Source organism: Nerophis lumbriciformis, linkage group LG03 (genome assembly GCF_033978685.3).
Source record: "Nerophis lumbriciformis linkage group LG03, RoL_Nlum_v2.1, whole genome shotgun sequence".
NCBI lineage: Eukaryota > Metazoa > Chordata > Actinopteri > Syngnathiformes > Syngnathidae > Nerophis > Nerophis lumbriciformis.
In genome coordinates this window covers 71,822,876-71,838,796 of record NC_084550.2, presented here as the reverse complement: position 1 = coordinate 71,838,796, position 15,921 = coordinate 71,822,876, and the positions used below count along the sequence as shown (strand labels likewise).

The 15,921-nt window shown below is 41.4% G+C and overlaps 1 protein-coding gene across 2 annotated transcripts in view; it reads right to left on the bottom strand.

Moving 5' to 3' along the window:
• The window catches only part of LOC133590099 (BTB/POZ domain-containing protein 10-like), a 44,650-nt gene extending 35,636 nt beyond the window's left edge, over positions 1-9,014 (bottom strand). The window contains exons 1-3 of one of the 2 annotated variants that reach the window (XM_061942697.2): positions 8,593-9,014; positions 2,983-3,224; positions 513-792 (exon numbers count right to left, since the gene is read on the bottom strand). In XM_061942697.2, coding sequence (XP_061798681.1) covers positions 513-792; positions 2,983-3,224; positions 8,593-8,675 — 605 coding nt within the window. In that variant the 5' untranslated portion in view covers positions 8,676-9,014. The remainder of the gene's footprint in view (positions 1-512; positions 793-2,982; positions 3,225-8,592) is intronic. The other variant, XM_061942690.2, reaches the window with a different exon arrangement.
• Between the last annotated feature and the right edge of the window lie 6,907 nt (positions 9,015-15,921).

The following is a 15,921-nucleotide window of genomic DNA, read 5'->3' as shown; positions in this document are numbered from 1 at the left end:
ATGTCTCTCCTCAATATTGAGTCCAAATTGAATTCTGTCTCTGTTTGATTCCTTGCCTTTTGTCTTGTTTAATAGATGTCCTCAGTGTTTGAACGTGACACTAACCCTAACCAAAGAACTCTAAATTAAGTCTTTGTTGCTTAGAATATGTTCCCCATACTAAAGTGTTACCAAAACATATAACTTTGTCTTGAATTTGAAAAAAAAAACATTTTATTTTTCACTAAAGAAGGGTTGGGTGAATGCGCATATGAAAGTGGTGCGGTTCGGTATCTCCAACAAGGTTAAGAACCCCTGAATTAGATGAAAACAAAGGTCATGAAAAAGGGTGGAAAATAGAGCATTCATTGGCAGTGCGCCTTATCCTCTGCGCCCTAATTGCAATAAATGTGTGGTTCTTTGTGAAGCCAATGACTATCCTGGCGCTTCCATGTGTGCTAAATGCTGCCATACAGTGAAGGTGGAGTTGTCACTAAATGTCAAGTCATGTTTGTGAAGTGTGATGTCTTTACCTTCCCAGCATGGTGTTGGCTTGGGCTGTAAAGATGGCGGAGTCCACCACAAATCTTGTATTGTCCACGACGAGCGTCAAGCACTCTCCTCCTCCGTGATGAAACTCTTTATTATACACAACCATTGTATCACATGGTCTTTGACCAAGGGTGTTGGGGTGGAGGTCCCCTCTTGCGTGGCTCGGGGTTTGGGATAGGTGTCCTCCTTCTACATTTGAAGACGGAAGAGAGGCCCCAGGAGGAGATGTGGAGGATGAGCCTCCATCACCACCTTCTCCATCTGCGGGGATTCAATCAACACATTTCTAACATTTCCCAAGTGCAGCTGTGCATCACTTCTTATATCTTAGCAAAACTCTTCATCCTTCACCATCTAACGCAGTGTTTGTGGTGGCCCACCTTCAATATATTTGCAGCGCCCTGGTTAATAAACACATTATAACAGGACTATGTGTGAATGCACAACTCTCTATAGTAGATGGCAGAGGTGTGGACTCGAGTCACATGACTTGGACTCGAGTCAGACTCGAGTCATGAATTTGATGACTTTAGACTCGACTTGACAAAATGTAAAAAGACTTGCAACTGGACTTCGACTTTAACATCAATGACTTGTGACTTCACTTGGACTTGAGCCTTTTGAATTGACATGACTTGACATGACTTGCTACTTTCCCCAAAACCCAAAGATGAAAAAGTTATTCGGGAGCGCTCCGTATTTTTCATTGTGTACTTGTCTATCAGCGTTGCGTGTGTCAGCTGGTGTGCTCTCAGTACAACAGCCAATCAAATTACATCTACTTTGTTTTCATCACACAGCATTCATCCAATCAAATTGCAGGACAACCAACGAAGAAGACATGTCCAAACCACACGCCAGTGAACAAAAAATGATACCTAAAATAATTTTGTTTGGGTATAAAAATGACGAGGTGGTCAACACAAAACGGTTTGCAGTATGCAACACATGCGGTTCCAAAATGACTGATGGAGAGGCAACAACTTCCAACTTCGTCCGGCATTTGAAGTTGCACAAAGAAGGGTAAGTTTTGAATGTAAGATAACGTTTATTGGCTTAGTAACGTGACTTTTATTTGCTGTGTAGTTAAATCAGTGAGGCTGTAAACTCACTGCTAACGTTATAACGTTATTGCAAACACGGGAATCTGTTGCAGTTCACTACCTTATTCATACTTTTTGTTCAGTGATTTTTTTTTAAGCAGGGTTACGTTAGTCAATATATCACACGTAACGTTAGACGGCGGTCAGCAGCACCGCGTATTTTAGCCGCCTAAAAAAAGACAAAAATAGTAAAATAAAGGTCAGTTAAAATGTATACTATATTATGAATATGTGTACCGTTTTAGCTAGCTTTCTGACATACTGTTGGTTGTTTACCTCAGTGGTCCCCAACCACCGGGCCGCGGCCCGGTACTGGTCCGTGGATCGATTGGTATCGGGCCGCTCAAGAATTTTTTTTTTTTTTCTTTTTTTAATTAAATCAACATAAAAAACACAAGATACACTTACAAGTAGTGCACCAACCCAAAACAACTCTCTCCCCCCTTTTGTTCTGGGCATTGAACATGAAGACTCTTCCTTCACTGTTCCGAGTGGCCATGAGAGTCTTGGCAGTGCCTGCCTCCAGTGCTCCAGTGGAGCGAGTTTTCAGCCATGGTGGCATCATACTACGCCCCCATCGTGCACAAATGACTGACAGACTCTTGGCTAATTTGGTCTTTTGCAAATGCAATGCAGCATAGGGCCCTGACATATAAAAAGTACAACTTTTTTGTTATGTTCACGTATATGTCATGTTTTTTCAATGTTAACACTTTTGTACAAATAAGTACATTTGCACTTTATTTTTCAATGTGTTTGTTCTGTAAAGGAATGAGTTAATGTTTAAAATGACTGGTTAATAGTGCTATTATAAAGTGCAATGTCAGCACAATTTTCTTTCCTGCAATTTAAAATGCACTTGTTTTAATAAATAAATACAGCGTTTGAAAAGCATACACAATCTGTGTTAATATATTAGTCTGTGGTTAAAAGGACTTGAAAGGACTCGAAACTCAAAATGCAGGACTTAGGACTTGACTTGAGACTTTCCAGTCTTGACTTTGGACTTGACTGGAAATTGTGGCGAATGTCTGTGCTGCATTGGATCTGTCTTGACTCGGGACTTGACTCGGACTTGAGGGCAAAGACTTGAGACTTACTTGTGACTTGCAAAACAATGACTTGGTCCCACCTCTGGTAGATGGCATCCAGACTGGCTTTTTAACAAAAAGATCAGCTCAGGGATCTATTAGATTATTTGTCCAGAAGCATTAGTGGCCCCTATCTATTGTGATATGTTGAAAAGTTTGTCGTCACACCGTCATTGTTTTTCTAAGTCAACAAAAGGTGTAAGCGGTATAGCAAACATGGTGGATGTAACAACGCCACTCCTTTAAGCCATCCTCACCATGCTGCCAGGTCGGGGATGTAACATTCCTGATGCAGGGGGTCAGCTGACTCTCTTCTCTCTCACGGGACGAGTCACCATTATCGCCATTATCGCTCCGTCCTCCTGCTTGACCGCTGGTGTCATCCTTCCCGTACAGGCTCATGCTCCCGCTCCACCGCTGCTGCTGCTGCTGCTGCTGCTGGTGGTGGTGGTGGTGGTGGTGGTGGCAGTCCAACACTGACACGCCACAATGCCTGTCACTAAGACATCAAGTCAAAGACACAAATGTGCAGCATCATGAAAGAACAAGTATTGTCATTCAAGTATTGTTGCTTAACAGTGTAGCTGATGTTTTACTTCCAGCAGCTGAAGGCAGTCCAATGACAAATGAAAGTATATATATGTGTATATATATATATATATATGTATATGTGTGTATTAGAGATGCGCGGTTTGCGGGCACAACCACGGAGTCCGCGGATTATCCGCGGATCGGGCGGTTGAAATAAAAAAAAATTAGATTTTAAATAGATTCAGGCGGGTGGCAGTTAAACCAATTGGTAAATATATATACATAGTTAAATGTTGTTACCCACATACGAAAAACGAGCAGGCACCTGCAGCATATGCCACAACAGAAGAAAAAAAAGAAAAAGAGATGGACACTTTTACGGAGCGGAGAAGGGACGCCTCGCCGGGGTCCGGGACCGAGGCCCCTTCCCCCGAGAGGGCCCCACCGGGAGCCGTAGCTGAGGCGATCCGCGAGAAGGGCCCGACGCACGTCCAGGGTCACCACCGCGCCCACCGCACCGACACCCCGCCTCGTCTGCCTTCGCCGCGTCCGGCGTCACGCGCAGCAGGTAAGCAGCTTACCTGCCCGCCACCCCCATGGCCGGGGGCTCGTAACAGGGGTCACTCTGCGCGCTCCACCCGCACAGCTTACCTGCCCGCCACCCCTGTTGCCGGGGGCGCGTAACAGGGGTCACTCCGCGCGCAGTGCGCTCACGAAAGGGGTGGGGCTCACCCTGGTTGATATAGACAGCAGGACGGTGGCCATGGAAGTCGGAACCCGCTAAGGAGTGTGTAACAACCCACCTGCCGAATCAACTAGCCCTGAAAATGGATGGCGCTGGAGCGTCGGGACCATACCCGGCCGTCGCCGGCAGCGAGACGCGCTTGGAGGTGCGCTCAGCGCAGCTCCCATATGATTGCGCACTGGTGTGCGTCTCGGCCGTGACAGAATGGCACGCGAATGTCTGTACTGCATTGGATCAGTCTCCTTTCTTTAACAGGCAAAAGCTTTATAACCTCACTAATGCCTTGCATCGTCTATATTAGATATATAACAACGGGCGGGTGCGGGCGGATGCGGTTCTGATTAAATGTTAGAATCGGGTGGATGGCGGATGGTTGACGACTTTCTGATGCGGTTGCGGATGAAATAATTGCCTATCCGCGCATCTCTAGTGTATATATATATATATATGTATATACACACACATATGCATATATATATATATATATGTATATACACACACATATACATATATATATACATATATATATACATATATATATATATATATATATATATATATATATATATATATATATATATATATATATATATATATATATATATATATGTATATATATATATATATATATGTATATATATGTATATGTGTGTGTATATACATATATATATAAATATATGTATATATACATACATATACATTTATATATATATATACATATATAAAGAGCGATCGGAAACCAGAGAAGTCAAGCACTTAAAGGTGCTGTATGGCCGGTCGGGCTGGTCGATAAGGACCAAAAAGTATATCTCGATATGTTTTTATTTAAACTCCATGTTCGATATACAAACCCTGTTTCCATGTGAGTTGGGAAATTGTGCTAGATGTAAATATAAACGGAATACAATGATTTGCAAATCCTTTTCAAGCCATATTCAGTTGAATATGCTACAAAGACAACATATTTGATGGTTTTTTTTTCAAATAATAATTAACTTAGAATTTCATGGCTGCAACACGTGCCAAAGTAGTTGGGAAAGGGCATGTTCACCACTGTGTTACATGGCCTTTCCTTTTAACAACACTCAGTAAACGTTTGGGAACTGAGGAGACACATTTTTGAAGCTTCTCAGGTGGAATTCTTTCCCATTCTTGCTTGATGTACAGCTTAAGTTGTTCAACAGTCCGGGGGTCTCCGTTGTGCTATTTTAGGCTTCACATTTTCAATGGGAGACAGGTCTGGACTACAGGCAGGCCAGTCTAGTACCCGCACTCTTTTACTATGAAGCCACGTTGATGTAACACGTGGCTTGGCATTGTCTTGCTGAAATAAGCAGGGGCGTCCATGATAACGTTGCTTGGATGGCAACATATGTTGCTCCAAAAGCTGTATGTACCTTTCAGCATTAATGGTGCCTTCACAGATGTGTAAGTTATCCATGTTGGGCACTAATACACCCTCATACATCACAGATGCTGCCTTTTGCACTTTGCGCCTAGAACAATCCGGATGGTTCTTTTCCTCTTTGGTCCGGAGGACACGACATCCACAGTTTCCAAAAACAATTTGAAATGCTTTTTGCAGATGATGTGGTCCTGATGGCTTCATCTGGCCAGGATCTTCAGCTCTCACTGGATCGGTTCGCAGCCGAGTGTGAAGCGACTGGGATGAGAATCAGCACCTCCAAGTCCGAGTCCATGGTTCTCGCCCGGAAAAGGGTGGAGTGCCATCTCCGGGTTGCGGAGGAGACCCTGCCCCAAGTGGAGGAGTTCAAGTACCTGGGAGTCTTGTTCACGAGTGAGGGAAGAGTGGATCGTGAGATCGACATGCTGATCGATGTGGCGTCTTCAGTAATGCGGACGCTGTATCGATCCGTTGTGGTGAAGAAGGAGCTGAGCCGGAAGGCAAAGCTCTCAATTTACCGGTCGATCTACGTTCCCATCCTCACCTATGGTCATGAGCTTTGGGTTATGACCGAAAGGACAAGATCACGGGTACAAGCGGCTGAAATGAGTTTCCTCCGCCGGGTGGCAGGTCTCTCCCTTAGAGATAGGGTGAGAAGCTCTGTCATCCGGGAGGAGCTCAAAGTAAAGCCGCTGCTCCTCCACATGGAGAGGAGCCAGATGAGGTGGTTCGGGCATCTGGTCAGGATGCCACCCGAACGCCTCCTTAGGGAGGTGTTTAGGGCACGTCCGACCGGTAGGAGGCCACGGGGAAGACCCAGGACACGTTGGGAAGACTATGTCTCCCGGCTGGTCCGGGATCCCCCGGGAGAAGCTGGACCAAGTGGCTGGGGAGAGGGAAGTCTGGGCTTCCCTGCTTAGGCTGCTGCCCCCGCGACCCGACCTCGGATAAGCAGAAGAAGATGGATGGATGGATGGATGGATGGATGGATGGATGGATGGGAAGGTTTGTGTCATGTTTGTCTTTAAACAAAAAATATACTAAAACAAAACAAAAAAAAGTTCCCTCATCTTTTTCCATTTTCAATCCTTTTTTAAAAAAATGCTCTAGGGAGCCACTAGGGCGGCACTAAAGAGTCACATGCGGCTCGAGGGCTGCGAGTTGCTGACCCCCGCCTTAATATCTAACACTATGTCTCATTAATGATTGTATTTTTTTATTTTTTATTATTAAATCAACATAAAATACACAAGGTACACTTACAGTTAGTGCACCAACCCAAAAGTTAGAATACATAATAGAAAATAAAAATAAAAATGAAAACATGAAAAACACTTGATAAACACTAGATAAAAACAGAAACATAGATAAAAAAAAATAGAAATAAAATATTATATATATCATTGTATTTTCATGACATGCCAAGGGCCAATAAAATCGAGCTGTATGCTGAAAACGGGCCGCTGTTTGGACACGCCTGCTGTAAAGAATTGTTTTATTTTTACTGCTCATTTTCAAGTAGGAGAAGGAGTGAAATATGATGAAGCAACATTAGCCTGCTTGCCATGAAGAAGTAGCAGCAATGTCCTTGAAGACACCAGCAGGGTAACTGTCAAAAACATCCACATACGCTTTGAGGGGGAAATGTCTGATAGAGAAGTGAAGTGCTAGCAGAAAGTGGATAGTAAAAAGGTATCTGGCAACAGAAATGTCTGATAGAGAAGTGAAGTGCTAACAGAAAGTGGATGATAAAAAGGTATCTGGCAACAGAAATGTCTGATAGAGAAGTGAAGTGCTAACAGAAAGTAGATAGTAAAAAGGTATCTGGCAACAGAAATGTCTGATAGAGAAGTGAAGTGCTAACAAAAAGTAGATAATAAGAAGGTATCTGGCAACAGAAATGTCTGATAGAGAAGTGAAGTGCTAACAGAAAGTGGATAATAAGAAGGTATCTGGCAACAGAAATGTCTGATAGAGAAGTGAAGTGCTAACAGAAAGTGGATAATAAAAAGGTATCTGGCAACAGAAATGCCTGATAGAGAAGTGAAGTGCTAACAAAAAGTGGATTATAAAAAGGTATCTGGCAACAGAAATGTCTGATAGAGAAGTGAAATGCTAACAGAAAGTGGATGATAAAAAGGTATCTGGCAACAGAAATGTCTGATAGAGAAGTGAAGTGCTAACAGAAAGTGGATGATAAAAAGGTATCTGGCAACAGAAATGTCTGATAGAGAAGTGAAATGCTAACAGAAAGTGGATAATAAAAAGGTATCTGGCAACAGAAATGTCTGATAGAGAAGTGAAATGCTAACAGAAAGTGGATAATAAAAAGGTATCTGGCAACAGAAATGTCTGATAGAGAAGTGAAGTGCTAACAGAAAGTGGATGATAAAAAGGTATCTGGCAACAGAAATGTCTGATAGAGAAGTGAAGTGCTAACAGAAAGTGGATAATAAAAAGGTATCTGGCAACAGAAATGTCTGATAGAGAAGTGAAGTGCTAACAGAAAGTGGATGATAAAAAGGTATCTGGCAACAGAAATGTCTGATAGAGAAGTGAAGTGCTAACAGAAAGTGGATAATAAAAAGGTATCTGGCAACAGAAATGTCTGATAGAGAAGTGAAATGCTAACAGAAAGTGGATGATACAAAGGTATCTGGCAACAGAAATGTCTGATAGAGAAGTGAAGTGCTAACAGAAAGTGGATGATAAAAAGGTATCTGGCAACAGAAATGTCTGATAGAGAAGTGAAATGCTAACAGAAAGTGGATGATAAAAAGGTATCTGGCAACAGAAATGTCTGATAGAGAAGTGAAATGCTAACAGAAAGTGGATGATAAAAAGGTATCTGGCAACAGAAACAAAGGAATTGAGGGAAGGTGACTCCTCCATCTTCACATGTGCAGCATTTTGCTGACCACTGATACATTTATTTCAATAAGGTTGGAATTAAGGACACCAGCTGTCACGGCTATCTATTAAAAGCAAGAGTCTCGTGGGCTCCATCAATTATTTAGCGGATGCTGACATGGACTGATGGCCAAAGGAGAAAGCTTACAGTGACATGATGTATTAACTGGACAAATAGATATATTTGGGTTAGTTTCCCACTCACACTAGACGGGAATGAAAGACACGTCGTATAAAAGTGAGAATTGTAATGCAAAAAGGGATCAGGCATCCTACCGGCGCTCCGGGGAGGACCAGGAGAAGACAAAGCAGCAAAAGCCTCGTCGTCCTCCCAACAAAGCCTCAGCATCCTCGCTCATTACTTGACAACTTCATCCGCATCCTTCCTTCCACTCCGTCAACGCGTCGGCTCAAACATTGAGAGCGTCAGAAAAGAAAAATGTTGGGGGGAAAAAAAAAAAAAAAGGAAAAAAAATGATGCAGCGGCGAGTCATCATCAAGACACTTTCAAAGTCCGGAGGACTGAGTCACAGCGATGCTGCCTTCAGGTGCGCCTCGGAAAAGCCGCACGTCTCCTCCTTAATTGCCTTAGCGACGCTTACGTTTTATTATTTATATATTTAGTACACCACTCATTTGTTATTTCCCTATTAGAAAATGAACTGTGTTAAGCATGTTTGACTGAAACAAAACGATGTCCCCTACAATCGACAGTTTTCGTCTCTTTTCAGACGTTTGAAGGCTTTCTGGTGTTTGATTGTGTAATGCTAACACATCTTTTACGTACCTCAAAATGTAACATTTTTACACTGTACGCCCTATGAAATCAAAGTAAAAAGTACATTTTCTACAGAAATGAATGGCATATGTCAATATATGATATACTATATATTATATATGTCAGGGCCGGCCCGTGGCATAGGCCGTATAGGCAAATGCTAAGGGCGCCGTCCACCAGGGGGCGCCACGCCAGTGCCACAAATGTTGGAGAAAAAATAAATAAAATAAAAGTTGGTACTATTATTTCTAAATACAAAAAATAATCCCACGTTGAGCCCCCTCCCTTCCCGTATCATGACTCTTTTTGGACGTCACCACATCAAAAAATCAACACAAGATGTCAAAACGGCCAAAACTGTCAGGTGCCCAGGGAAGAAAAAAGAGAAAAGAAGAGGAGGAGAAACGAGAAAAGACAGAGGTAGCAGGTAGGTAACGTTAGCCTACATGAAATTATTTGTCTGTTACAGAATGTGATAGTAACCTGGCTTTTTAGCATTAAGCTAATGTTACATGATTCGGCAATTGTTAATCAATAAATAGCTAGTTCTGTTTTAACGTCGGGTTAATATTGTGGAGGGGGCTAAATTGTTATGGAAAATAATAATGTAACGTTAGGTAATTACAGTACTCCCACCTTACATTTTTCAGGGACATTTGTATTAGATCTTTTAAGCAGCTGTTTTTTTTTTACATTGTTGTTGCCTTCTGGTTAGCTATGTTTGCCCTGCAGGTAATAGTCACTTTTCCACCCCTTTATATATTAGGTATAGTTGTAAGTAAAAAAAAAAAGGTCAAAGACAAAGCTATTCGGTTTCTTGTGAGTATATACACTTCACTGCCGATGTGGGGGGGCGCCACCTAAAATCTTGCCTAGGGCGCCAGATTGGTTAGGGCCGGGCCTGCCTTTAATGCTAACACATCTTTTACGTGGGTACAATACCTCAAAATGTAACATATTTACACTGTACGTCCTATGAAATCATACTTGCCAACGCTCCCGAATTTTCCGGGAGACTCCCGAAATTCAGCGCCTCTCCCGAAAACCTCCCGGGACAAATATTCTCCCGAAAATCTCCCGATTTTCAGCCGGAGCTGGAGGCCACGCCCCCTCCAGCTCCATGCGGACCTGAGTGAGGACAGCCTTTTTTCACGACGGGAGGACCACAGGGTGACAAGAACTAAATCATCCAGACTAGAGATAAATTGTATTATTATGTTTATCTTACCTAAAAATAAATATATCTATTAATTTAAAAAAAAAGAAAAACTAAATACATTTTTACTATATTTTGCTAAAAACATCAAAATGAATTGTATTTTTATTTGTATTTTTTCTGACTCCTTATTACATCCAGGCATTAGAATTATACATTAAAATAAACATATTTGAAATAATTAATTTTAAATTATCATAATAATTCATTTAAAATGACCATATTTAATTATTAAAATAAATGCTTGTTTATCAACAACTTTAGCATTTTATTCATTACATTTTGAAGCTCTCAGAAGCCAAGTTATGTTATATTCCTTAATATTTATTTATGCAAGTTTGAAGTATCAATTATCTAAACACAGTTTGCATATTTTCAGGATATATATATATATATATATATATATATATATATATATATATATATATATATATATATATATATATATATATATGTATATATATGTGTGTATGAAATACTTGACTTGGTGAATTCTAGCTGTCAATATACTCCTCCCCTCTTAACCACGCCCCCAACCATGCCCTGCCCCACCCACGACCACGCCCCCAACCCCCACCTCCCGAAATCGGAGGTCTCAAGGTTGGCAAGTATGTATGAAATCAAAGTAAAAAGTACATTTTCTACAGAAATGAATGGCATATGTCAATATATGATATACTATATATTATATATGTCCTGCATCTTCAACTCCATCAACCCAATTTAATAAGTGCCTGATGTGTTTGCGCATGCGCCAAAAGTCAGCCACTTCTGTTCCCTAGCTGATGGTGTTTCCTCTAGAGCAGTGGTTCTCAACCTTTTTTCAGTGATGTACCCCCTGTGAATTTTTTTTAAATTCAAGTATCCCCTAAAGCATTTTTGGTTGAAAAAAAGAGACAAAGAAGTAAAATACAGCACTATGTCATCAGTTTCTCTTTCTTTCTTTCTTTCTTGAGTTTATTTGGAACATGAACACACTTACATCATAATACATCACACAATTTCATATCATTTCATTTGACATCATGCCCGAAAAGGAGTAGGAAGAAGCAAAGCTTATTTAATCCTACCCCTTTCCCACTTCAAAGCGTTTACAAATATATAGAATCATTTACTGACCTTTTTATATAATAAAATAACATCTATGAATTAGTATACAACAGTTTTGTAATACGTAATTAATTAATTAATTCAGTCATTATTAACATACTGAGATGAAGAATATCTTATTTTCAATAAGGTTGAAAGTATTTCTCATAATTCTTCTTTTTTGTACTCTGCAAGCACTATTATTTTGAACAACCTCTTAAACTGGATCATATCAGTACAATTTTTAACTTCTTTACTTAATCCATTCCATCATTTAATTCCACATACTGATATGCTAAAAGTTCTAAGTGTTGTACGTGCATATAAATGTTTTAAATTATTTTTTCCTCTACGGTTATATTTCTCCTCTTTAGTTGAGAAGAATTGTTGTACATTCTTTGGTAGCAGGTTATAGTTTGCTTTGTACATCATTTTAGCTGTTTGCAATTTTACCAAATCACCAAACTTTAATATTTCTGACTTAATAAATAAAGGGTTTGTGTGTTCTCTATATCCAACATGATGTATTATTCTAACTGATCTTTTTTGTAACACGGTTAGCGAATGTAGCGCACATTTGTAGTTATTTCCCCATATTTCTGCACAATAACTCAGATATGGTAACACTAGCGAGCAGTAGAGAATATGTAGTGATTTTTGGCCCAGGACATATTTTGCTTTATTCATTATTGAAATGTTTTTTGCCACCTTATGTTGTATGTTTTGTATATGAGATTTCCAGTTCATTTGATCATCTATTAATACTCCCAAAAATCTAGTTTCTTTTACCCTTTCTGATTTATTAAATTGTATAACAGTGCAAAATATTGCTCATTTGTAGTGGTCTTTCTTGAACTATTTGGAAAAAAAGATAGGTTTTTATTTATATTTATAAAGGATTTTTGAATTGTTGCTATTTTTAGAATATTTAAAAAAAATCTCACGTACCCCTTGGCATACCTTCAAGTACCCCCAGGGGTACGCGTACCCCCATTTGAAAACCACTGCTCTATAGCATATATTTCATTTACTAACTGCAGAAATAATTGACAAACACGCTTTAAAAATGAGAATAACATTTATCCTCCACATTATACATTGTTAAAATTTCAAGCTGCCCTTTTTTGTCTTAGCTTTGACTTTGACTCGCGGTGACATTGTCAAGAGGTGGACCTTGGCGTGGATTGTTTTCCCGAGGTGCAAAGGATTTGGACCGGACATGGCGTGAAGGTGAATACATATTTAATTTTAACACTCAAAAAAGGAAAAAACAAAAGACACGCACAAGGGCGGAAGTACAAAACTTGGCTATAAACACAAAAACTCGCACAAAGGCAGAACTATGGACAAAAAAACAAAAGACACTAACTGTGGCATTAATCAACAAAACTTACTTTCGATGACGTGGACAGGGCAGCATGGACTATGAACATGAAACAGTGTGTCAAGAGTGATGTCGCCAGGCTGACTGCCTGGCAACTACAGGCTTAAATAGTGATGTCTTGATTAGCGACAGGTGTGATTCAAACAAATGAGACAGGTGCGTGAGTCCAAACGAGTACAGGTGAAACTAATGGGTCGTGATGGAAGCAAACACAATGGAACGTAAACAGAAACTAAAGAGTCCAATAACTAAACAAAACAAAGACTAAAACAAAACATGATCACACAGACATGACAGACGTATCTAAATAAGTTTGCTTTTCAAGCTAATAATTGAAATACTCCATTTTTGGAAAAATATTATCGCTATGCAAATACTTTGAATGCTCGAACGTTGTTATTTTTGTTTTATGACTGAAAGTTGTAGCGCAGCAGGAAGTTGTTTACTATCACGACTTAACGCGACCTCTTAATGTCTCAGGGCAATCCCAAATTGTCAAAAAAAAATGTTGTTCTAAAAACAGGTACACTCGTAAAATAATTGGTCGAAGTTCATATTTTTTTAAACGGATAAATAAAAAAATAAAGATGTATTTTGAAATCAAGTCAAACGGGAAAAAATAATTGAATTAGAATTTTATCAATGACATTGGTCCAATTCTTCACTTTTCATCTTGCAAATAAACAAATAGTGCCTACTTGAATCTCAGCTCGTACATATTGCGTCTTAAATAACAATGTAATAAATACAACTACAAAAGGAAATGGAATTGAAAATAAAAACATTTTGGAGCATATAAAGAGAGGAACAATTCCAACTGTAGTGACATCAAGAGCGTTTGGAGTTGAGGAGCTTGTCGAACGCGTCCAAAGCTTCCTGGATCTCCTCTGCTGTCAGGCCACCCACTTCCTCCAGAAAGAACCTCCTCCTGGTCCACGGCGCGGTGTGGAGGCCTCGCAGCCTCACCTGCAACCAGTCGCGGCGCTGCTGCACCTGTTTGAGCTCGCCATGGTTGTGCATGAGCTGGACCTCGCTCACCGTCCTCTTCCTGCGACATGCACAACGCAATCATCGGTACTTGAACTTGAAGGTCCTAGAAAAGTACAAGCAAGTGGTCATCTACCTCAGGGGGCCGCCTTGGGCGACAGTGAAGACTTGTGAAATGCAGACGATGACCACGACTGAACTTCTCATGATGAACTCTGCAGCCTGTTAACAAACAAAGGCCAAGTTACACAAATGAAGTTTATTTCATGTGGACGCGCGTCAACCGCACCATTTGTGATGGCGTCTGTCAGTGATGCTATAAACGGCGGAGTACAGGTCTTTTATAGGCGGCCAATAAGGAGCTGTCGTCATGAGCGCTGATGACATCACAGGCCAGGAACACCTCCTCTTTGCAAACATGACCACCGACACTGACCTTCTGCTGTGACTCACACAACACTTTCCATGGATTTACGACGGCCATTGATGGCCGGCACGTCTCCCTGGTTACGACGGCCACCAGGCATGAACACCGGCCTCCCGAAATGGAGCTTTGACGCCGATTTGACGTCAGAGAAGGTTTTCTCAATGAAGTATCTGGAGGAGCATTTACTAACCTTTATGGCGCCGTGCACATGTTTGGGAAGCTCAAGTCAATGCAGTCACCTTTTGTGAGTAATCCCATCCAAAAGGTCAGAAGAAAACTGAATTGTTATCTAAGATTCTACACTTCATTCCAGGGAACAACTACAAACCCCGTTTCCATATGAGTTGGGAAATTGTGTTAGATGTAAATATAAACGGAATACAATGATTTGCAAATCCTTTTCAACCCATATTCAGTTGAATATGCTACAAAGACAACATATTTGATGTTCAAACTCATAAACTTTATTTTTAACTTAGAATTTCATGGCTGCAACACGTGCCAAAGTAGTTGGGAAAGGGCATGTTCACCACTGTGTTACATCACCTTTTCTTTTAACAACACTCAATAAACAATTGGGAACTGAGGAAACTAATTGTTGAAGCTTCGAAAGTGGAATTCTTTCCCATTCTTGTTTTATGTAGAGCTTCAGTCGTTCAACAGTTCCGGGGTCTCCGCTGTCGTATTTTACGCTTCATAATGCGCCACACATTTTCGATGGGAGACAGGTCTGGACTGCGGGCGGGCCAGGAAAGTACCCGCACTCTTTTTTTTACGAAGCCACGCTGTTGTAACACGTGCTGAATGTGGCTTGGCATTGTCTTGCTGAAATAAGCAGGGGCGTCCATGAAAAAGACGGCGCTTAGATGGCAGCATATGTTGTTCCAAAACCTGTATGTACCTTTCAGCATTAATGGTGCCTTCACAGATGTGTAAGTTACCCATGCCTTGGGCACTAATGCACCCCCATACCATCACACATGCTGGCTTTTGAACTTTGCGTCGATAACAGTCTGGATGGTTCGCTTCCCCTTTGGTCCGGATGACACGATGTCCAATATTTCCAAAAACAATTTGAAATGATCAGTGTCAGAGCTTGGTCCGCATTGCCGGCAGTAAGTCGGACACGTTTCCGGTGAGGGTTGGACTCCGCCAAGGCTGCCCTTTGTCACCGATTCTGTTCATAACTTTTATGGACAGAATTTCTAGGCGCAGTCAGGGCGTTGAGGGTATCTGGTTTGGTGGCTGCAGGATTAGGTCTCTGCTATTTGCAGATGATTTGGTCCTGATGGCTTCATCTGGCCAGGATCTTCAGCTCTCGCTGGATCGGTTCGCAGCTGAGTGTGAAGCGACTGGGATGAGAATCAGCACCTCCAAGTCCGAGTCCATGGTTCTCGCCCGGAAAAGGGTGGAGTGCCATCTCCGGGTTGGGGAGGAGATCTTGCCCCAAGTGGAGGAGTTCAAGTACCTCGGAGTCTTGTACACGAGTGAGGGAAGAGTGGATCGTGAGATCGACAGGCGGATCGGTGCGGCGTCTTCAGTAATGCGGACGCTGTATCGATCCGTTGTGGTGAAGAAGGAGCTGAGCCGGAAGGCAAAGCTCTCAATTTACCGGTCGATCTACGTTCCCATCCTCACCTATGGTCATGAGCTTTGGGTTATGACCGAAAGGACCAGATCACGGGTACAAGCGGCCCAAATGAGTTTCCTCCGCCGGGTGGCGG